This window comes from Pararge aegeria, chromosome 6, assembly GCF_905163445.1.
Source record: "Pararge aegeria chromosome 6, ilParAegt1.1, whole genome shotgun sequence".
Taxonomy (NCBI): Eukaryota; Metazoa; Arthropoda; class Insecta; order Lepidoptera; family Nymphalidae; genus Pararge; species Pararge aegeria.
This window is the reverse complement of record NC_053185.1, coordinates 1506415-1530789: the sequence shown is the minus strand read 5'-3', so window position 1 is coordinate 1530789 and position 24375 is coordinate 1506415. Positions and strand designations below refer to the sequence as shown.

The following is a 24375-nucleotide window of genomic DNA, read 5'->3' as shown; positions in this document are numbered from 1 at the left end:
CGGCTGGCTGGAGTGACCCAGCGGGGAGCCGTACCAGTGGCGCTACGTACAACGGAAGGTGCCGGCCGACCAAGTACGGAGACAAGCCCAGGACGGAGGAGAAGAAGAAGAAAAAATGCCTCTTAATAATTTAGACACCGTTCTTACTTACGCCCGTCTATTTCTTGGGAATGATTTTTTTAAGGCGTCCTCAGAACAGCTTTAGTTTCACAACTCGTCGACTTATTTAGGCACTCTGGTTATAAAACCTGTATCATCATCATATCAACCTATTACCTGCCCACTACAGGGCACGGTTCTCTATCTATGGAAGGGTTTAAGTCCGAAGTCCACCACGCTGGCCCAGTGCGAATTGGTGGACTCCACACGCCTTTGAGAACATTATGGAGAACTCTCAGGCTGCATGCCTTATAATGTTTCCTTCGCCGTTAAAGCAAGTGATATTTAATTGCTTAAAACGTACATAGCTCTTAAACTCTGAGTCCGTTACGATTTTGGGATCAAGCTAAGTAATCCCAATAAAGAAACTGAAGTATTACCCTGAAGCTATCACTGCATCAGGTTCTGTATAAGTACATTGAATTTCGCAATAGCTGCGTTAAAAACAGAATGTAACACAAGTAGTACATTAAACTACATATTAAGAGAATTGCCTCACATTTTTATTTAAAACTGACGCTACCTTTCTAACAGTCAATGTAATGAAGACATCTCGAATATTTTCGCAACCGACCATCATAATCGGCCGCCCAATCACTTATTTAGAGTGACAGGCGAAACAGAATTAAACAACTCGTGTGATAATGTGCTGCATTCAATTTCACTGGTAATATTTTAATGGATCCATCAAGATCAGTATTATGTTTGTCCTTCATTTGATTTAAGAAGTATAACGTTATGAGCGTATGCATTAGCTACGGTCCGTAATCAGTGGCGTGCATAAAGGGTATGCACAGGGTATGCAGATGATATAAAATCAAAAAACCTCCAGTACGAGTTATAAATACGGTACGAGTACCTCCGGTACGAGTTTGACGGCCTAGTGGCGCAGTGGGCAGCGACCCTGCTTTCTGAGTCCAAGGCCGTGGGTTCGATTCCCACAACTAGAAAATGTTTGTGTGATGAACATTAATGTTTTTCAGTGTTTGGGTGTTTATCTGTGTATTATAAGTATTTATGTGTATTAATTATAAGATATTTTTTTATGAATATATCATAAAAAAATATCAGCTATCTCAGTACCCATAACACAAGCTACGCTTACTTTCGGGCTAAATGGCGATGTGTGTGTATTTATTTATTTATTTATTATAAATACTTACGGTAGGCTTTTTATAACTCTTACATTGTCTATCCTTAAGTTTTTTATAACTTGTAGTGGAGATTTCCTTAATTTTATAAAATCTGCATACCCTGTGCATACCCTCTATACACGCCACTGTCCGGAATTATCTGCGTTAAGCAGTGGCGTGCATAGGGGCTTTAAACAGGATAGGCATAAAGCAGGAAGAATGCATAAAATTGAAAAATTCTCCTTCTATACAATTTGATTTTTTTTTAGGTTAGGCAGTGCATTTGTGTATATATCTAACAAAACTAAACCTAAAATAGCAAAACTTAACCACGGCAGCGATGCATTACCTAAGATGCTGGCAGCATTAATAACAATACCTGCCTAAGGTATGTAACAAACAAGTACTGTTGGTGTTCAATAAACTTTTTAATTTTTTTCATCAGCCTTTGAATGGCTAAACTGTTTCTTCGGCCAAGCCCCTGCCCGCTTTAGGATCACAGGTACACACTCGAGCCCCCGGCCCCAAAGTCTCTACTTCAAAAAGCACAAAAATGAAACTGCTATCACGGGTTATTTTTTGTTTATCAAATGATATACAGTATGACAATAATATGCAGTTTCCCCAACCGATTTCAGCTACGGTGGTCAATCTCCAGAGAGATTTTCAATCTACACGGGAGATATTACAGTGCGCAAGTGTGTGCTCAAACGCAGGGACAGCTTAACGTGCTCTCCTAGGCACGAGGGTGAATCAACGCGAATTTCCAGACTCCGAGCTGGTACTGAGATTTTCTTTTTTTTATTGATATACAGAAATACCCAATTAGTTGTTTCGACCTAGGGATCGAACGCTCGTAAACTGCAGTCGAACATGCTTACTACTATCCCGCAAAACCAACGTTAAATAAATAAATATACTACGACAATACACACATCGCCATCTAGTCCCCAAAGTAAGCGTAGCTTGTGTTATGTGTACTAACATAACTGATGAATAATTTTATGAATATATCATCATAAGTACTTATCATACACATATAAACACCCAGTCTCTGAAAGACATTCATGTTCATCACACAAACATTTTCCGAATCAGTGGGAAACGAACCCACGGCCTTGGACTCAGAAAGCAGGGTCGCTGCCCACTGCGCCATTCGGCCGTCCACGATAACGATGAATAATTACGGCCAATTTTAAAACTACAGAATATATAGAACTGCCCTAACTGGCAGAAATTTTTGTATCTACACCAAAAAGTATACGTGTCGAAATAAAGACCTCCTTTATAAATCTTTTTGTTTACTTCAGTCATGTCCAGAACCTGTGTGTGTGCCCTGCGTTTGCACAAACACTTGTGCACTGTTTGTTTTTGTTTTAAAAAATATATTTTTTAATTAAATAATTGCGTAACAATTGATCGTATCCTAATGGCTCTAGTAAAGCGTTGATAGCGCTCGACTTTACTTTTGGGGGGCCGAGTTCGAATCGCAGCTCGCACCTCTAACTTTTCTAAGTTATGTGCGTTTAAACAAGTACTTAGTAAACCCGGAATAATTAATTATACAGACAGACAGTAGGAATATAATAGGAAGCGTGCGTCTTGCTTCGTGATCCATCACAAGCACGGATAAGTGAGTTCGCATTGGAATACAATCGAGCACATTCCGCTTACATAAGCGTGATCAGTGAATGTTGAGCGCGGGTCAACCGCTCGTCAGGTTATGACGTATTGAACGAGTGTGTTTCCAATGTGCCGCTACAGTTGAGATTTTGATAACAAATAAAGCTGAAACAGTTTTGATATAAGAAGCTATCAATTATTCTTATTCTAAAAACCCCTGATATTAAATGAATGAATGGATGGATATAGTTTTATTGCACACCACAAAAAGTATATAAAAAAATAAAAGTTTAACAAAACAACGTATACAATTTGGCGGCCTTATCGCTTCATAGCGAATACTTCATAGCGAAGATATTAAATACAGAAAATAGTTTGGTGGTGCATATATACCCATAAAATAAATATTTCATTACTTAAATAAATATATTTATTAATAAAACAATATTTATAACTAAAGGCAAATAAATAAAAATGTAAGACATAAAAATTATATTTACTTAAAATAATATAAAAAAATAAATATGAAACACAATAAATAAAAAAAAAAAAATATCGTGTATATCAAAATATATAAATGCGAAAGATTGTATGGATGGATTGATGTTTCTCGTGTTTCTCTTTCATGCATATAATATTACTGAAAGGATTTTAGTTCGTACTTCTATCGTACTGAAAATGCAAAATATACAAACCTATGATGTTACAGATAGTATAGGTAAGAAACAAAGTGGCATCAATATATCGCTGCAGCCTTCTTTTAAGAGTAGTATTACTACCCCTGTGACAGAAGACTCCGCTCTTCCATTACAATTAAAATAAACTTAACAAAATACATTAAAATGAAGGTAGGTAAACAAACAAAACAAGAGATACAATGACATACAAAAGGACATACATGTTATAAAGAAATTTAGATGATAATAAAAAAAAAAACAAAATATTTGAACCCAACCACCCATTTTACATAAGTGGTGATAGCCCAGGGGAAAAGCCGACTCACTTTCGGGGGCCCGAGTTCGAATTCCAGTATGCACCGCTAACTTTTCTAAGTTATGTGCGTTTTAAGGAATTAAAATATCACTTGCTTCAACGATGAAGGAAATGGTGGAAGGTGCATGCCTGAGAGTTCTCCATAACATTTTCATGGGCCAATCAGAGGAGCCAATTGGGAATTCGAATTATTTAAATGTTTATTAATTCAAGTATTATACAGACCACAGGTGGACCAAAACAGTAACCACATGGAGAGGCCCACCAGGCTACAGAGACAGACCGTGTACTCGATGGGATGATGATATTAAGAAAATCGCGGGTCCACAATGGATCCAAATAGCTCAGGATAGGGAAAGATGGCAAGTCTTGGAGGAGGCCTTCACCGAAGAGGGTTCCTGATACATAAAAATTATACATAAAGTAATAATAGTTGAATAATAGATTAAGTAGTACATAATTCACTGTAGTTGTATAAGTTAAGTACAGGAAAGTTATAAGGCTTAAATAAAATAAAATAAATAAAGAATAATAAAACGGAAGTAACTCTTCGGGACGGGCAATTGTAATTGGCCCAAAGTAATCGTAGCTTGTGTTTTGGGTAATAAGATAACTGATGAACAACTTAATGAATAATATACCTAGATAAACACCCAGACGCTGAAAAACATTAATGTTAATCATACAAACCTTGTCCAGTTGTGGGAATCGAACCCACGGCCTTGGACTCAGAAAGCAGGGTCGCTGCCCATTGCGCCAAACGGCCTTACTCCACCACGCTAGCCCAGTGCGGATTGTTTTCCCACAAAGGAAGTATTTAAGGAAAGTAATGATAAAAATGAGTTTTCAAATTATTTAATTTGAACAGATGCTAATTTGCCATTACTTGACTTTTAATGTTTTTAAAATATTTATGCAGATAATATGTTTCTATCACCAATTGAGTAACCTATAGGACGAATTGGCCAGAAACCTCATAGAACTGCCGATATTCAAATTCAAAATTCAAATTCAAATTCAAAATCCATTTATTTCAAGTAGGCCTAATATAAGCACTTTTGAAACGTCAAGTCTGTCTGTGTGTAGAGACTCTACCACCGGTTCGGAAGGCAGATTCTACCGAGAAGAAGCCGGCAAGAAACTCAGCAGTTACTCTTTTCCAACATCAACAATTTACATTTTACATTTTAAAATTCATTTTTCTATCTTGTGAGAGATGAAAGCGGAGCCGGATGCTTCCAAGCAACCTTGTCATTAAGAAATTCATCATGTCATTAAGATATTCTTTCTTCAACTATCAAACTCAAAAGCATTATTTTGAAGCGCACGATTTTTATAGTCACGTTACGACCATTAACGTCGTACGTGTGTTAACGGAAACAGTTTTGGTGTCAGCAAGTGTTGGATCTCGAGCCTTTCCCCGGCCGTGTGATAGTTATGAACACATGTATATGCATAGGTATATGTATGTTTGGTTTAATGTATGCGTGTTGTACACACATGCCTACAAATAGTTTTCATACTCATTATACAAATAGATATCGTATGAATGAAAGTTATTAGAGCAAGGATGTTCATAATGTGGCATGTTTTTTAGATAAAATAACATTGTTGAAACAATGAGGCTGGGCTTTATTGATTACAAGCCCCGGTATATTGTATTTTTCCACTACAAATTAGCAATTTATTGCATTCTTACCTGATTCTTCCCTCTTTTGGGGATCAGAATGGATCGAGCGAGCTTCCACGGGGATGGGAAGTACCTCGTTTTTTTATACTTTTTATGGCATGCCAGAAGGGTTTTATATAAACTATTTCGTTAGGCTACTCTTAGCTTTGTATTTTAGGAACCATTTATGATCAAAGTCGATATGACAAAAGGACTTTTATTTTTTTATTTATTTATTTATTCCACTTCAAGTTAGCCCTTGACTGCAATCTCACGGTGGTAAGTGATGATGCAGTCTAAAATAGTAATGTTGGCTTTGTGTAAACAGCCTACTGGCGCAGTGGGCAGCGGCCCTGCTCTTTGAGTCTAAGGCTGTAGGTTCCATTCCCACAACTGGAAAATGAATACGTGATGAACATGAATGTTTTTTCAGTGTCTGGGTGTTTATATGTAGCTATGTTATAAGTATTTACGTATATTATTTATATAAGTATTAATCAATGATCTTAGTACCCATAACACAAGCTACGCTTGCTTTGGGGCTAGATGGCGATGTGTTATATTATGTAAGATGTGTTTAGATTGTCGTAGTATATTTATTATTATTTATTATAAGTAACTATACATATAATTTTAAAGTAAAATATTAAAATTAATAAACATTTCTTGAAAAAAGTTCAACTTGTACATACCACGATATTATACTGGGAATGCCTATATTTCGAGTTTCATGGGTTTCGACAAATTCCATAATGTTATCATGGTACTCGTTGAACAATTTTCAAAACATGCATATCATCTTTACATAGTACTAGCGGACCCAGCGCCATTTGTCGGGCTATTTGTGAATCTAAACCATCCAGGGTGCCACCCAAACGTATACAAAAAAATTCATTCAAATCGGTCCAGCCGTCTAGGAGGAGTTCAGTGACATACACACGCACACAAGAAATATATATATAAGATATGACCCACTTACGCCCGCTGTTTGTACGCTTAGATCTTTCAAACTTCGCAACTGATTTTAATGCAGTTTTCAGCAATAGATAGATTGATTCAAATGAAAGATTTATATATATTAAACATATGCATGTTGCAAAGAAAATGCAAAGTAAAGCAAAGAAATTCAAAGATTTGTAATATAATATTGTAACAAAATATCGTATAAAATATAAAATACTAGCTGTTGCCCGCGACTTCTTCTGCGTTTGTTTTTGTTATTCGAAAGACTTGTGGCATTCGGTTTAGGTATAATTCTACACACTATGTATTTAGGATAGCTAAGGCTTAAATGACGGGTTGGCTGCCGTGCGCTGAGGAGTTGTGTCCTCTATCTCCAATCACATTCATCAGATCTACACAAAATAGACATTATAACCTCCAAAGTACAAAAGTAATTATTTAAATCAGTTATCATTTGACGGCTTTATGGTGTAAAATCGTCAAACACCTTCTACCCCTCTCCCAAATAACTAACCTTAATTTCGGGATAAAAAGCATCCCACATTAATTATAATACCTTCAGAAATATGTGTACAAAGTTTCATGATGATCGGTTAAGTAGTTTTTGCGTGAAAACGTAACAAACAAACTTACATTCACATTTATAATATTAGTAGGGATAGGGATAGGGATAGGGATAGGGATTATTATTTAGATTAACTTAATGTACTACGGAATTGTATTATAATCAAACTGCCCCACATTAGTATATATATTGCACCGGTGCGAACCCAGGGCGGATCGCTAGTCTATAACAAAGTAGTTTGTGCTACGTGAGTACGGATTAAATCCGCAAATCATCGTTTGATTCGTTCGAGATGACATTGGGTCATGCCTTGACCATGACCTGCCATCCGCCGCACACTTCAGCGCGTGCCGGTGACTTTGTACAGGTTCGTGTACACAATAAGCTACGGTGTCATTTATTATGTACAGAGTCGTGACTTTAGCATGTAACATTTAAAATAAATAAATAAATAGATATACTACGACAATACACACATCGCCATCTAGCCCCAAAGTAAGCGTAGCTTGTGTTATGGGTACTGAGATAGCTGATAATTATTTTTTTATGAATATAATACACATAAATACTTATAATATACAGATAAACACCCAGACACTGAAAAACTATCATGTTCATCACACAAACACTCTCAAGTTGTGGGAATCGAACCCACGGCCTTGGACTCAGAAAGCAGGGTCGCTGCCCACTGCGCCACTCGGCCGTCAAATTTCGTCAAGCCAATTATCTTGACATATACTGAACATGTATTATTCGGTATCGAATAAGAACTGGAGGCTGTTGTTTCCTTGTCTGTATCAAGGAAAATTCCAGACCCTAGTTATCAGCGGCCCTGTTTTCAATAGATTCCTTTTTAGCCTTTTCCTTTTTAGGGGTATGCGCAGAAAGTGCCACATAAAATGACTGGGATGAAGGAAGTTCTTGACCTACCAATGCATACATTTAAAAAATGTGTAAAAACGCATCTAGTACAGCGAGGTTACTATACATTTGATAAATTCCTCAATGACAAGGTAGAATGGAAGCAGCCAGCCTCGCTCTCATCTCCCGCAAGATAGCAAAATGATTGTAAATGTTGATGTTGGAAAAGAGCAACTACTGAGTTTCTTGCCGGCTCTTCTCGGTAGAATCTGCTTTCCGAACCGGTGGTAGAGTCACACAAACACATACTTGACGTTTCAAAAGTGCTTATAAAGTAGGCCTACTTGAAATAAATGAATTTGAATTTGAATTTGAATTTTGAATTTGAATTTGGATGATGACAATAATATATTATTAGTATCAAAGCTCAGTTATTCTTCATCATCATCATCATTTTAACTTACGGATGTCCATTGCCAAAAATGAGCGTTTGAGACTCCCACACCTATAGGGCTAGGATACGCGCCACGAGAGAGATATGTCTAACCATTATCTCGTCAATATCAATAGATAAAATACGAGTAACGGATAGAGATAATCTATCTCCTGGTTTGCATGCTAGCCGTACTGGTCCTCAGCTTTTATCATCCGCCAGCCCCTATATCTCTCTTTACGTCGATAGGGAATTGTGCTTTAGGGCATCCCACACTACAGTCTACAAGCGGTGAGAGTGCAGTGGGTGGGAGCTCGACGAATTCGAATCCCAGCACGCACGTCTAACTTTTCTGAGTTATGTGCGTTTTAAATACTTAAAAATATCACTTGCTTCGACGGTGAAGGAAAACAGCGTGAGGAAACCTGCATGCCTGAGAGTTCCACATAATATTCTTAAAGGTATGTGAAGTCCACGAACCCGCACTGGGCCAGCGTGGTGGACTACGGACTTAAAACCTTCTCATTGTGGGAGGAGACCCGTGAGAGACACTACAGCAGCTTGTTTGCGTTCCCACTCGAGGTTTTGTTCTGTTCCACCTAGAATACGTTGCACATTGCCTTTCCAACTTGCTGGTGGTCAGACAACCTTGCAACTGTCCTATCCTCTTTTGGTATCGGTAAATAAAACATGAATAAAATCAAAACATTAAACGTCTGAGTGTTTGTAACAGTAGCCACTATATTTAAATACAATAGCGAATTATCATATGATCCAGACAGTATGTCTGCAATAATATGCAAATGTCATTACAATATGTAGAAGTCATATTTCGTAAATGACTTAACTACGAGGTCCTTGAGAATTCCAAGTTTCCCTAATCGATTTCTAGAAATTTGGTTGGAGTTTTCGGCCAATAGCAGCCCTGAAAAATGCGTGCGGTTAAGGAAGATTGGCGCAGTGGGTAGTGACTCTACTTTCCGATATTATGAAAACTAAGCTTAATTTGCCATACTCCGCGAACAGCAGGAGAATATCTGTATAGTGTAATTTATAATTTCTTCAATCCTTATACTCCACACCAAACAGATCTTCGGCAATGTACCCTCTGCGTCGGAGATGTTGGCTTTAAAATGAATAACTGTTACTTACCAATTATTCATTGTAAAGTCAACATCTCCTGAGGATGCTCCAGTTACGGAGCGAAACGTGCGTAGAGGGTACATTGCCGAAGATTTGTTCGGTGTTACTCCACACCGATAAGGATTGAAGAAATTATAAATTACACCATGCAGATTCTCCTGCTGTTCGCGGAGTATAGCAAATTAAGCTTAATTTTCATAATATATTATGGATTTCCGCAAAGTAACGCCTGCTTCTATCCAGTAACTGTTTTCTGAGTCCAAAGCCGCGGGTTCGATTCCCACAACTGGAAAATGTTTGTGTGATTAACAGGAATGTTATTCAGTGTCTGGGTGTTTATCTGTATATTATAAGTATCTATGTAGGTTTATTATTCATAAAATTATTCATCAGTAATCTTACTACCCATAACACAAGCTACTCTTACTTTGGGGCTAGATGGAAATTTGTATATTGTAGTAATATATTCATATTTAATTAGAATTTCTAGGCTAATAGGTTAGCCTGCTGCAACCTTAGACTGCATTATCACTTAATACCAGGTAAGAAAACTACAAGTATCCCTGACATATTAAAGGGTCACAAGTTTGTGGGCAAACACAGGTGTACTCGTTATTCTCTCACTGTCATAGTGACGATTATACGGCAGATTGGAAACGACCGGGAAGAGATCAGATTAGGTGCAGCACTGACAGCATATCTGTGCTCTGCGAAGCACGGGGCGACTCAACGCCAACATTTAGTAGATTGTAGAGGGATTTTCGTGACGGAGATCTTTTTTTTTATTCCACTACAAGCTAAGCCCTCGACTGCAATCTCCGGGTGGTAAACCGGCGGGCTAACCTGTTAGGGAGTATGGTAGTAATATTCCCTAATAATTAAGCGACATCGCACCGGAACACTAAATCACTTAGCGGCACGTCTTTGTCAGTAGGGTGACAACTAGCCACGGCCAGAGCCTCCCACTTTACCAGCCCAGAGAAAATTCTCAACTCAACTTAAATTCACAACGATCACCATTGCGCCAGGGAGGTCTTCAAAATTATGGTCTGTTAACAAGTTAAGAAATTAACTATAATGATCAACCGATCATTATGATAAATTTCTTAATGTGTTTGAATGAGTTTCGATTCTGTTTAGAGTGAATACTCTAAACAGAAAATTGTAACAAAACTAATTAGAACGTAAAAGCGATCTCTTCCTTGTCATACTGACAAGTGTTTACGTTTTCAAGTGTTAAAGTTGCAAACGTTACAAAAGTTAATGTAGTGTAACGTAGATTTGGTTGGGATGTAGGAGTACATGTAATTACCTGAAGACATCAACAATTAAGTGAGGAATTTTGTACACATAATTGGTAATATTAAATTTATTACTATAAATAATATATGAATATCTACTTACTACGGCAATACACACATCGCCATCTAGCACCAAAGTAAGCGCAGCTTGTGTTATGGATACTAAGACAACTGATAAATATTTTTATGAATAATATACATAAATACTTATAATTTACAGATAAACACGCATACACTGAAAAACACTTATGTTACTTACATACCAATTTTCCAGTTGTGGGAATCGAACCCACGGCCTTGGACTCAGAAAGCAGGGTCGCTGCCCACTGCGCCAATCGGCCGTAAAACTATACTGCATTACTTGTTATAATGAGACTACCTTTAGAAATCTAGCAATGCGACGCGGTGGGTTATTATTGCATGGCAGTTTGTAAGGAATACAATTACTTAGCCGAAATTATACGAGGACGGTATTGCGGGTAACCGCTACTTAATGTATAATACCTTCTATGCTTTACTTAAAAAATATTAAGTAATAAGTTTAGATTTTTTGTTGTGTACCAACACAAATTAAAACTATTAATACTCTATGAATAGGTTATTTTGTCATAATTATCAACCCACAGCCGGCCCACTACGGGGTCTCCACCCTCCCCTCAGAAATAGAAGGGCCGCAATCCACCATGCTGGCCAAGTTAGAACTGGTGGACTTCACACACGCTTTTGAGAGCGTTATAAAAACCCTCAGGCATAAAGATTACCTCGTGATGTTGTCATTCACCTTTAAAGCCAGTGATATTTTAATTACTTAAAACGCACATAACTTGGAAAGTTACAGGTGCGTGCTGGGATTCGAACTCGGCCCCCGGAACGTCACGTCGAGCTCCTACCCACTATTATAGCGCTATCACCACTTCTTATGCTTTACTTAATATTTAAATTAAAGCATAGAAGATAAATTATTCCTTAGTTCCCCACAATTATGAACGCGTATAACTTCTGATAAAAGAAGAATTTTGTGCCATTCAAACTGTCTATGACTCACCGCTTCGCATCGGTCACCTTTAATGCAAGTGATATTTTAATTGCTAAATTTTAAACGCACATAACTCCGAAATGATAGATGAACGAACTCGGCCCCTCCGTAAGCCGAAGACATACCCACTAGGCCATCATCGTTTTCATAAAAGTATATATTTTTATCTTAAAAAACCTAATGTGTAGATTTTTTCATTCGTATAAAATCCTAAATTCAAAAATATTTGTAGTCGGTGGAACAGTTTAATTGGCAATTTCTAAGATATCAAAGTTTAATTGGCAATTTCTCAGATATCATAGTTTAATTGGCAATTTCTAAGATATCAAAGTATAATAATTATGAGACAGATTGGCAACAACATTGAATTAAATTAAAACAGAGATTTTGTTTTACCCAAGTCGGTCAATATCCTTAAATGAGTAAAAGTTCTTTATATCTGGTTAAGGTAGAGCCAAACTAAACATTTGCAACGTTCACCGAATCGGGTAAACAAAAGATGCCTATATAAAGACTACCGTGGCAAGTGTTACATCATCCGTTCAGTTTTGTCGACCTCGTTGACGCATTGGTGACCGCTACCGTCTTAGGGAGAGGTCCTGTGTTTGATACCCGGCAGTGGCCATTTTTAGAGTTAAAGTTTTATCTCTCGTGCGATTGGACTTTTCTTAGCTTTTACCATCCTTGAATATCAACTAAAAAAAATATTATTTCGTATAAAGTTAATCTAATAAAGAAAATCCCTACCCTTGTATAATTGTAATGACTAGAAATTACAATAACACGTGTCTGTGAGTGCTTTTGAATTTTTGAAAGAATTATTGCTTTAACATTATCTAGGATTTAATATTTTTTCTGTTGCCATATTAGTAATACATGATTCTACTAGAACGATCGATCGATTAGATGCTTCAATTTAATATCACTTGATGAACTTAAACTTCTTTAGCAAGTAAACTGGTATAATAGTATAGTAAAAAGGAAGAAGAAAACTTAATAATAGAAAAAACTTTTAGTAGTCGAGAACCATTGCTAATATAGACAAACATAAACTTAATTAAAAAAATTTCTTACACTGTCATTTCGCATTTGGAAAACCACTAAGTTTTATTTCAATAGTCACATAATTACCTTTTTCTTTGATAAATAATACTTACAAGCAAAACGCAGCGGAAATCATTTTTAATGTGACTCTACTTTGTAATGTCAAAACTTTATGCTTTAGTTATTTTTTCACTATGTGAGCCTTGGCACACTTTATCAGATAATATCGGCTAACTGTAATAAATTCACTTTCGGTGCTTTGCGCAATCCAGCACGGTTGTAACACATATACAATATGTATAATATATCATTCAAATACATATATATTCATCATGATCATAATCATATCAACCTACTACCGCCCCACTACAGGGAACGGGTCTCCTCCCACAATGAGAAGGGTTTAAGGTCCACCACGCTTGTCCAGTGCGGATTGGTGGACTCCACACACCTTTGAGAAAATTATGGAGAACTCTCAGGCATGCAGGTTTCCTCACCATATTTTCCTTCACCGTTGAAGCAAGTGATTTTTTAATTACTTAAAAAGCACAAAACTTACAAAAGTTTGAGGTGCGTGCTGGGATTCGAACTCGGCCCCCCGAAAGTCGAGCTCCTACCCACTGGGCTATCACCGCGTCCATATATATTTTTCATTGTATAATCACTAGTGGAAAAATGGCATAATATTATTATTGTACCTAATACTTTCTTTGCACACCACATCAAGAATATATACAAGAAAAAGAAATGAAGAAAGAAGTAGAATATAAAAGGCGGCCTTATTGCTTAATAGCGATATCAGAGGAGGACAGACTACATGTAGTACAATTTTTTTTTTAATAAATAAAACAAAAAAAAATAAAGCAAAAACATACCAATGAGATGATTAAATAAGAGAAATAAATTAATATTCTTACATATAATATTAAAATGTACTATAAATGCAAAAGTGTGTTTGTCTGTTTATTTGTTTGTTTGTTTGTCTATACTTAACGCCTTGTCTATAATTAAGCAATCAATCAACTTGATCTTTGGCATGGTCAGTAAAAAGGACAGAGAGTAACATAAGCTACTTTTTATCCCAGGAAACAACAACTAACAGTTTCCACGGGATTTGTGACAAAATGCCAGTAATTAGATACTAATAAAAAAAATAGAAAGATACATAAAGTCTACATTGCACAACTTAAAAGAGAAAACAAGAAGTAACAAATAAATAATACTTATATTAAATGCGCAAAAGCGGAAAATACTGCAATACTATGAACATAATTTTATTATAGCACATAATAATATAAAACATAGTATAACATTTCAGGTAGTTAATTTGAATTGAAAAATTAAATTGAACTGTAACAATGCTAAAAAAACTTATATTGTATAACTGCATGATAATACATCAATTCATTGAGTCATAAATATTAAACATCTATTTCAATGAAAAAATTAAGCTCAAAAAACAGGTAACCTTTTCACATGGCTTATTGCATGGATTGCAAAGCATTGCTCGGTATATATATATATCCCAATTATGTATGTATGTCTCCAATTACGTTCATTCACTCACATAGTCCGAAGGCAGCTCTGACACGGCTGGAAAGAGATCAGGAGCAAACCGTTAGCTTAACGTGCTCTCCGAGGTTAATAAACCCCCAGTTACCAAAGTCTGAGCTGATACAAAGAATTTATTTATTCAGTCGCATGGCATTTTCTAAGAATAAGCGATTTAAATTATTGATATTATCTACAAATTAATAAGTTATAAGGCAATGTCCAGATTCTCCAACCTGTGACAGTCTGAGTAGGGAGATCAAAAAGGTCGTTGGATTCATTCATGCTGCCTCATCTGGGGCAGCGCTGGATTATGTGCTACATCATCTGATCTTCTTCGCCACTACTTCGCCACACATGGTTTCCCACTTATGCAAACCCAATAGGTAATATTCATTGGATCGACTCGGGCATCGACTCTAGGAGCTCGTTTTCTGCAGTCGAACTTACTAACCGCAAGACGAACGAGGCAGGATAGTAGAAGTATACAATCTAGATGGAGGGGCTGAAATTCCTCTCTACAGCTTAATCTAGGTAAGAGAATAGGTGTGGTGGTACTTACGTTAACTACGATTAAGAAAACTACCCGTTATTAAGTAGTTTTATGTAAAGTTTGTAAATTGTGAGCGCGTTCAGATTTAGATAAGAACCCAGTAGTTAACCTGTTTAAATAGCGGAAAAAAACAACACCGAATTAATTATGGAGTAACGCCTATGGCTTTTTGTTCCGTAATTATGAAAAATCTTATCTCTAACTGAATATGAGTCAGAATTATCAATTACGTCTTTAATTCCATCACTGCAAGATTGGACTTTTTTAGTGTTGTCTACATTAAGCGGTCTCGTTTTGACACGCTTTATATTAGCTTCATTTGTATGTTTGTATGATTGTAACCGTCTTCTTTGGACGCTATTTTGTTTTAATAGAAAACAGTGAGCGCTGTGAATTTAAGCAGGAGGTCCCAGGTTTGATTTCCGGCAGGGGCATTTTGGGAATGTATAATTTCAAAAATTTCTCTGGTCTGGTCTGGTGGGAGGTTTTGGCCGTGGCTTTGGCCGTGTCTAGTTACCACCCTACCGACAAAGACGTGCCGCTAAACGATTGAGTGTTCCGGTGCGATATCGCGTAGAAACCGATTAGGGGTATGCCTACCATACTCCCTAACAGGTTAGCCCGCTACCATCTTAGACTGCAACACAACCAGGTGAGATTGCAGTCAAGAGCTAACTTGTAGTAGAATAAAAAATAACTTGTTCGTTGTTTAAGCGGCGATAGCCCAGTGGGTAGGAGCTCGACTTCACTTTCATGTGGTCGAGTTCAAATCCCAGCACGCACTTAAGTTTTATAAGTTATGTCCGTTTTAGTAATTGAAATATCACTCGCTTTAACGGTGAAGGAAAACATCTTGAGGAAACCTGCCTGCCTGAGAGTTCTCGATAGTGTTCTCAAAGGTATGTGGAGTCCACCAATCCGCACTGGACCAGCTTGGTGGACTACGGCCCTAGTCCCTTCTCACTGTGGGAGGAGACCCGTGCCCTGTCGGCCGGTAATGTGTTGATATGAGGATACTCCTACATTTGTCTCTTGAGCTCTGTTTTACGCCATTAATTGGCTGGAAGAGATCGCAATGTAGCGATAAGGCCGCCAAATTGTATACTTTGAGTTAAATTTTTACTTACAATTTTTCTCTATGTTTATTTGGTTATGATGAGGTGGAATCTTTATTAGAACGTTTTATATAAAATTGAATTTATCAGTCGTGAATTTTCACAAATTCTGTCTTACACAAACTTTGATCACGCACACACAAACATACACACATACACACACACAATCATACACACACACACACACACATGCACACACACAAACATACACAGAAACACGCATACTTATTTTGTATATTATAGGTTGTTATTTTTTTATTATCATTTAAATCTCTTTATAACATGTCTGTCCTTTTGTACATCATTGTATCTCTTATTTTGTTTGTTTACCTACCTTCATTTTAATGTATTTTGTTAAGTTTATTTTAATTGTAATGGAAGAGCGGAGTCTTCTGACACAGGGGTAGTAATACTACTCTTAAAAGAAGGCTTCAGCGATATATTGATGCCACTTTGTTTCTTACCGAAATAAACTTTTCTTTTTTTTTATTCGGTGTACAATAAAGTTGTCATTCATTTATTAATCATAACATCTTCCGCGTACTTGGGAAATCTCTTTGGAGGCTGCTCAACGTGTTCAAAATCGGTCAGTGGAAGATGCATTTCTCTACTGCTTCCTTAGAATAATGATTGTTTTTTTTTATTTCACTACAAATTAGCCCTTGACTGGAATCTCAACTGATTGTAAGTTGTGATGCAGTCTAAGATGGTAGCGGGCTAACCTGTAAGGTATTAGGCCGTAATACCCAATACCCTCAAATTGCTACGCGTGTCGTACCGAAACACTAAACCACTAGTGTCTTTATTGGTTAGGTGGTAACTAGCGACGGTCAAATCCTGGGATACCTGGCCCTATACAGGAATCTACAGACGCTTATGAAATAAAACAATAAAATCACCGTATAGCACTGGTCATAGAATAGAATGGTAATGTAGAGCTGACACCCACCACACTGATTGCTGTGAGTGGACACACCTGTTCTGGTTTTTATTCATAAATATCTAGAAAAAAGAGATTGTAATATTTTGCAATTAAATCACGTTTTGAACCGGTCACCCCGCAAAGCCAATGCCGGGTCCGTAACAGCAAGTTGCAATGACACACAGACCTTCATATATACTTACTTTATACCTGTAATCACTTTTACTTCTAGGGTCAACTTCACGTAGAAGCACGTGCGTATGAGTACAAACAGAAAGCTTGTAGGAAAATCGTATTATAATATTAAGGATTTTACGGCCGAGTGGCGCAGTGGGCAGCGACCCTGCTTTCTGAGTCAAAGGTCGTGGGTTCGATTCCCACAACTGGAAAATGTTTGTGTGATGAACATGAATATTTTTTTTAGTGTCTCGGTGTATATTTGTATATTATAAGTATTTATGTGTATTATATTCATAAAAAAAATATTCATCAGCTATCTTAGTACCCATAACACAAGCTACGCTTACTTTGGGGCTAGAGGGTGATGTGTGTATTGTCGTAGTATATTTTTTATTTTTTTTATTTTTAAGGATTACATGAATGATAAAAAGCTTGGATGTGAATTGCTCTAACTTCATAGTTGTCACCTATTGACTGTGAGATGGTGATAACAAAAAAAAAACTCGGCTAAATATTTTACGGGCTCTTCTTAGACCAGATTGTGAACTAAGTAGCTAACGAATGTTCGTTCACTTGGACTAAAGCAAGGAGGACGACCCCACAACAATCTTAGCCATGAATTTTATGTTAACCTTTTAACAAAAAAAAAAATATTTTTCATCCACCGAAAATTATGGAATTTGGTTTCTTACGACAAAAGTATATGTGGTTACTTTACAGAAATATCATCATGAGAACGTGGTTAAACCTACAAAAACAAACATAAAGCATATTTGCTATTATAATATCAATTCTAGGTAGATTATATTTATTTTTATAATATCAGTTAAGTAGTAGTAGTAAGTTAATTAGAGCCCTGTTTAAAAATATATATAATCTACCTAAGATTATATATATTTTTAAATAGGGCTCTTAATCTACCTAAGATTATATATATTTTTAAATAGGGCTCTTATTCTACTGCCCCCGGTTTGCTCACATAATATCGATGGGATATCGAGGGCATGAATGATGAATTTTCAGAAATTTCATCTAACATCCTATCTGCATAATTAATTGGCCCCATCCCTCCAAAGGAACTTTGGGGGGATGGGGCTTTGATAAATTAATTAGTCAGTCAGTCAGTCACCTTTTCCATTTATATATACTGATAACAGTTATATTGTAACTGCGCGTGAGTCATCATACAAAACGGACGACACTGACGTCACAAATTATTCGTACAACGAATATGGGTGTGGACTCTGAATCTTAATGCCATTAAAATCGGTTCGCAGTGGTACGTGAATTCATTGTGTGAACCTTGACAGTAATTGTTGTATGCGAGTATAGACCAGGGTTGATAATTTTAAAAACCAAAAAAAATTATAGTAGGATGCAACCCATTAGAAAAGCGCTGTGACCTTAAATTTATTAACTATCTGTGTGCATAACTTCAGCCCGATCCGTCAAGTGGTTAGAGCTGTGCGAGATCTGTCAGTCAGTCAGTCAACTTTGCCTTTTATATATATATATATAGATATAGATAAATAAAATGAGATAAATTTTAGCGGCTCTTTGTAAATGTCATCATGCCATCATTTTCCATTATTATTCGCGGAAAAGGACTATACTATGAGTAGCCTTAAAAATTTAATTTGGTTAAAGTACAAAAATTTGTACAACGGAAATCGAATCCGGGTTTGATTCCCGGCGGGGTCCAGTCGCATGTTTATAATTTCTGTACTGTCTCTTTACGAAGGCGTGCTGCAAAGTGATTTAGTGTTCCGGTACTATGTCGCGTAAAAACAATAGGGGTATAATTTGACAGCCGAATGGCCCTGACCAGCCCCTGCTTTCAGAGTCCAAGGCCGTGGATTCGATTCCCACAACTGGAATCTGTTTGTGTGTTGTGTCTGTAGTTTTAATATAAATGTAATTCCTATAAAAGGCCACTAATATCTTAAAAGCATCATAGTGCGATTGCAGAGAAGTGCTAGTCTATGTATTGTCTATATTAAAAAAAAATAGAAAATAATGTATCAAAGAAATGCCGATCGAGGAAAAATATTTTGTTAAATGCTTCAGAATTGGAATGGCCGATTGGCGCAGTTTGCGGCGACCCGGCTTTCAGAGTCCAAGGCCGTGGGTTCGATTCCCACAACTGGAAAATGTTTGTGTGATGAGCATGAATGTTTTTCAGTGTCTGGGTGTTTATATGTATATTATAAGTATTTATGTATTATATTCATAAAAATATTCATCAGCTATCTTAGTACCCATAACACAAGCTACGCTTACTTTGGGGCTAGATGGCGATGTGTGTATTGTCGTAGTATATTTATTATTATTATTATTAATGACTGAAGGAAAAAACTTGTATTGTACTCTACATAGAAAACAAATATGTATACCTATATTAAAAAATGCAAATACAAAACAGAAATAAGATAGAAGGTTTTTCGAGACCTCCGTGGCCCAACGGTGTGAATTTAAGTGGGAGGGCCCGGGTTTGATTGCCGGCAGAGGCAATTTGGGAATTTATACTTTCAGAATTTTCTCTGGTCTGGTCTGGGGGTTGGCTTCGTCAGTTACGCTAAGCAATTTAGGGTTCCGGTGCGATGTCACGTGGACACCGATTAGGGGTATGACTACCATACTCCCTAACAGGTTAGCCCGTTAACATCTTAGTCTGCATCATCACTTACCACCAGGTGAGACTGCAGTCAAGGGCTAACATGTAGTGGAAAAAAAAACGTACCAGACAAACATAAGAGTATTGAGAAAAATAATAACTAGCCTAGTCTAACGAAATATAACATTATGACAGGTAAATAATTATGACCAGTGTTCAATAAATTTTAAGAAATCGATAAATAAAATAATCCGTCCTTTCGTAAAATTATTCGAAAGTAGGTAAGTAGATATCACCGCATGAATATAAACCATTTTAACTTAATACACGCAATACTATTATGTAAATCACACAACATTAGTTTACATAGTAACAAGTAATAACACTTGATAATATTAAAGTCCTTTCTCTAATCAGACGCACTAAACCTTACCGAACCCAGTAAAACCGAGTTCACACGAACGTTAAAAGCGTTGCGTTAATAGAACCTTAGTTTATTATTTTTTATATTTATTATTATTAGTATTTTATGTGTGTAATCTTTATAAGTATTAGTGTGTAATTGTTCGTAAGTATGTATATAATAATAATAATACACCCCACCAATCGGTTTCCCTTGGTTTTCCTAATCCTAAGGTTGCCTGGAAGAGATCGCTACTAAGCGATAAGGCCGCCCTTTGTATCCTACTTTTTAAGTTTATTTTTGTTGTGTCCATTGTTTTTTTTCCTATTTGTGGTGTACAAATAAAGTGTATAAATAAATTAAATAGAACCTAGATAGTACGACCTTTCAATCAACCGAATCCCGAAATTGATTTTATCCGCAAAATTTTTGATCATAATACTTATCTCTTATCTACTAATATTAAAAAGTTTGTAAGGATGGATGGATGGATGGATGGATGGATGGATATTTGTTATTCTTTCGAGCAAAAACTTCTGAACCAATTCGACCGAAATTTGGAATGGACACCGTGGATTAACATATAGGCTGCTTTTAATCCCCGGAAATAGTACGGTTCTTTTCGTGACTGATTTTAATACCACTACTTTATACTGCTGCACGGCTAAACCAGACAACAATTCGTTAGCTACTGACATGTTTAAGCTTATGAGCTGGTCCTACAAAATATTGCGAATACCGGTGTCTAGTCTTGTGTCTGGTATACTGTAAATAAACTCATATGCCTTATTAGAACACCGCAAAACGCATCCAATTTAATTTTTAAATCTGAGCGTTTCAAAACAAGCAAAAGAGCAAATAAAAATCACCAAATTATGAAGTTATAAACCGCTTTCATAATTAGGTGTTTTTTTTTGGTGTAATGAATTAAATTAAATATAACGCGAAAAATTTACGTGCATATCATGTCCATGTTTTTGTGTGTGTGCTATATTTAAACGTGTTTTATGCATGTTGTTCGTGCTCTTAATAAATAAATAAATAAATTTTATTTAATAGCGCTTGACTGTGACCTTAAGCCCATATCCCTAACTTCCACAGTGGCTGACGCTGAATGGCTAGGCAGCACGACTTTTCTTTGAGAGTTTTAGGCTCTCTCACCAGAGAATACTTTAGTCAATCTAGAACTTATAAGTACACATATTGAAACCTGGCGGACATCAACCCCGAGACCTCCGACACCAGCTAGAAAGGTAATTAAATCAACCATATAGATTTTGAAGCAATTAAAATACGGTTCGCTTATTATCGCGAGTTCCAAAATCACCAGTGTAAACAAGGTTTAATTCCCAAATTTATCGCATCAAATCATCTAAATAAAAAAAAAATCACATACACACATCACAAATTCATCTGACGGATATGCTTTAGTTTTTTTTTATATTAAAAAATATATGGTTCATTCGTAACCAATATTCGTCCTCGTCGGCCACCGGATGGCCTAAAGTAAAAGTAGACGGCAGAATCTTCGCTATAAAAGCGGTTGGGCACACCAAGAGGCATCATACAACCTCCAACATTCACTGAGTTCATACAACAATCATGGCTAAGTGGAGCATCGTAAGTGTCAATACTTCGAAACATCGGAAAGGAGTGCAGTGCTTGTGTTAACGGATTATACCAAAAATACGAAAATCCCCTAGTGATTTCAGTTCCGTGTGCTCTAAAAACCAAATTACGTGGATTTTAAAAATTGTGTTTATAAATAATTTTTCCCAACCCCAATAAGTGTAACTGAATCGCGTAATCACATTAATATAATATTTACATGCCATACGGTTACAATAAGTAGTCAAATCAAGATTTAAAATAGGTTAAAACTCTTTAAAATCAAGATAATAAGATCTGTTAACGATTGTTAATCGCAAAATGAGTGCTAATAAAATTCAGAGTTCGTAATTCAATTTTTATTGGGATTTTCGTTCGATTTTCGACTAAGCCCATGACAGTTCTAACAGTGTAAAAATATGAAATATTTTGTCCTAATTAATGTTTATTTTCCAGATTGCCCTCGCCCTCGTCGGCTGCGCCGTGGCAGAGCCCCCAGTCGGCTACAGCTATTCCGCGCCATCTTCTCTGGTAGTAGTTGGAGGCGGATCTAGCCATGGCTCTCCCCTGGCCAGCGGCGGTCACTACAGCTCAGTCCCAGTCGGCTACCAGACCTCAGAAGGCTACCACATCGACCCTCATCTACTCGAGAAGATCAGGCACATCATCCTTAAGGACGAAATCCAGAACCAAGCTTACCAGTCATCTGTTGGAGGTGGTCACGGACACGGTATCTCTTCCCACTACGGAGCTCCTGCTCCAGTGTACGGAGTTCCTCACGATAGGATCGTAGGTGTTGAGTTGGAGTCCCTCCAGCAAGGCATCCAAGTAGCGCAATACCACCAGGCCGAGGAAGGTTACGGAGGTGGTTACGCCGGCGGTTACGCTAGCGGTGGTTACTCCAGCGGTGGTTACTCCGGCGGTGGCTACTCCGGCGGTGGTTACTCCGGCGGTGGTTACTCCGGTGGTCACGGCTCCATCTCCTACAGCTCTCCTTCCTACACCACCATCGGCGCTCCCTCAGGCTCCTACGGCGTCCCATCACCCTCATCGTCATACGGCTCCCCGCACCACTAATCGAACGAACTACCTTAGTCATCTCATTTCATTTTAATGTTATGAATCTCATGTGATTGCGTTAGACCTTAACTGTATTATATTTGTTATTAATATAAGTTTTCTGTAAATAAAAACCTACCTTTTTTTGTACCGGTCTACTTTTATTCCAGTTAACTTATATTGCGACATGTTTACATTACGTAATCCTTTTTAAGTATACTGTTTTAAGTAAAGTGGAATGTTTAATACGTAACATTCGCCCGTAAATGGTACTCGAAAAACCCATTATAGTCCGATCGGACCAAGGCCTCTTGTGGAGCAAGTAACGGGTCGAAAGTGCTATGCAATCGGTCGACTTTATGATGAACATGTCAATGAAATTGTTTGGCGTATCCATAATCGAGTGTAAGCACTTTAATTGCCACTTAGGTATATCATTCAAAATAGGGAAGGTAATCATTTCGACTAGAAGAACATTTTTGGACAGATACGCTACATCCTCGTGAAATCTAAACCAATAATTGCAAAATTTTCTGCTTCTGAGATTGAATGCTCCAATTATATTTAAACTTTTAATGTCACTGCTAATTGGGCTGTAAATGAAAAGACCTTTGCCGATGAAAGAACTCAACGGACAACCTGCAAATAAATGCAAAAGTTTATTAAACTTTTCGATATTGTGATACGATTGATATAAAACAAGGAAGTCGGTTATGATGATTTTAATACCTAATATTATAAAGGTGTGGCACACTTTTACTTTCGACCGCAACCGGTCATCCTCATATAAGTAAATGCTTGCTAAAAAATAATTAGCACCAAATTAATATTAATTCTATTAATCATCAAAACTATGCATTAGCATGTGTTATTCTTAGCAAATTATTACGTCAGTATGTAAATCCTGGCATGTTGCAAAAAATTTACGTATTAGAATTGCTAAAGAGATCTAAAAAAATTGTTATGTATATTACACTTTATGTAACAGATAAATCATTTTGATAGTGGCTGGAAACTTTGATGTAAAGTAAGTTTAATATTAGACACTTGACTTCTTAAAACATATAATACTACTAGCTCTTACCCGCGACTTCGTCTGCGTTTGATTTTGTTTTTAAAGTATTCAGTATCGCTAAGCCTTAAATGAGTATAGTAGTATATATATAAAACATGTGACTGTAAATTAATTATAGACAAATAATTTGCAATAAAATAAAATTGCGACTATAATTAAAGATCCAAGCTATCCTATCTCTTAAGTTGGACCAGACTGCTCACGGTGTGCCAATTTAATTTAAAATCGGTTAAGTAGTTTAGGAGTCCATCGCGGACAAACATCGTGACAGGAGATTTATATATATTAAGATATGTCGTTTAAACTCACACATGATATTACTAGACTTACCCACGACTTTACTCACTTTTTTACGTTGAGGCAGGTTGAAAA

General features: G+C 36.8%; 1 protein-coding gene across 1 annotated transcript; it reads left to right on the top strand.

The window, feature by feature from the left end:
* Positions 1-21838: 21838 nt before the first annotated feature.
* Positions 21839-22946, top strand: LOC120624741 (prisilkin-39-like). The gene is made up of 2 exons (XM_039891433.1): positions 21839-21881; positions 22326-22946. The coding sequence occupies exons 1-2, from the start codon at positions 21864-21866 to the stop codon at positions 22944-22946; spliced, it is 639 nt and encodes a 212-aa protein (XP_039747367.1). The 5' UTR covers positions 21839-21863.
* Positions 22947-24375: the final 1429 nt, after the last annotated feature.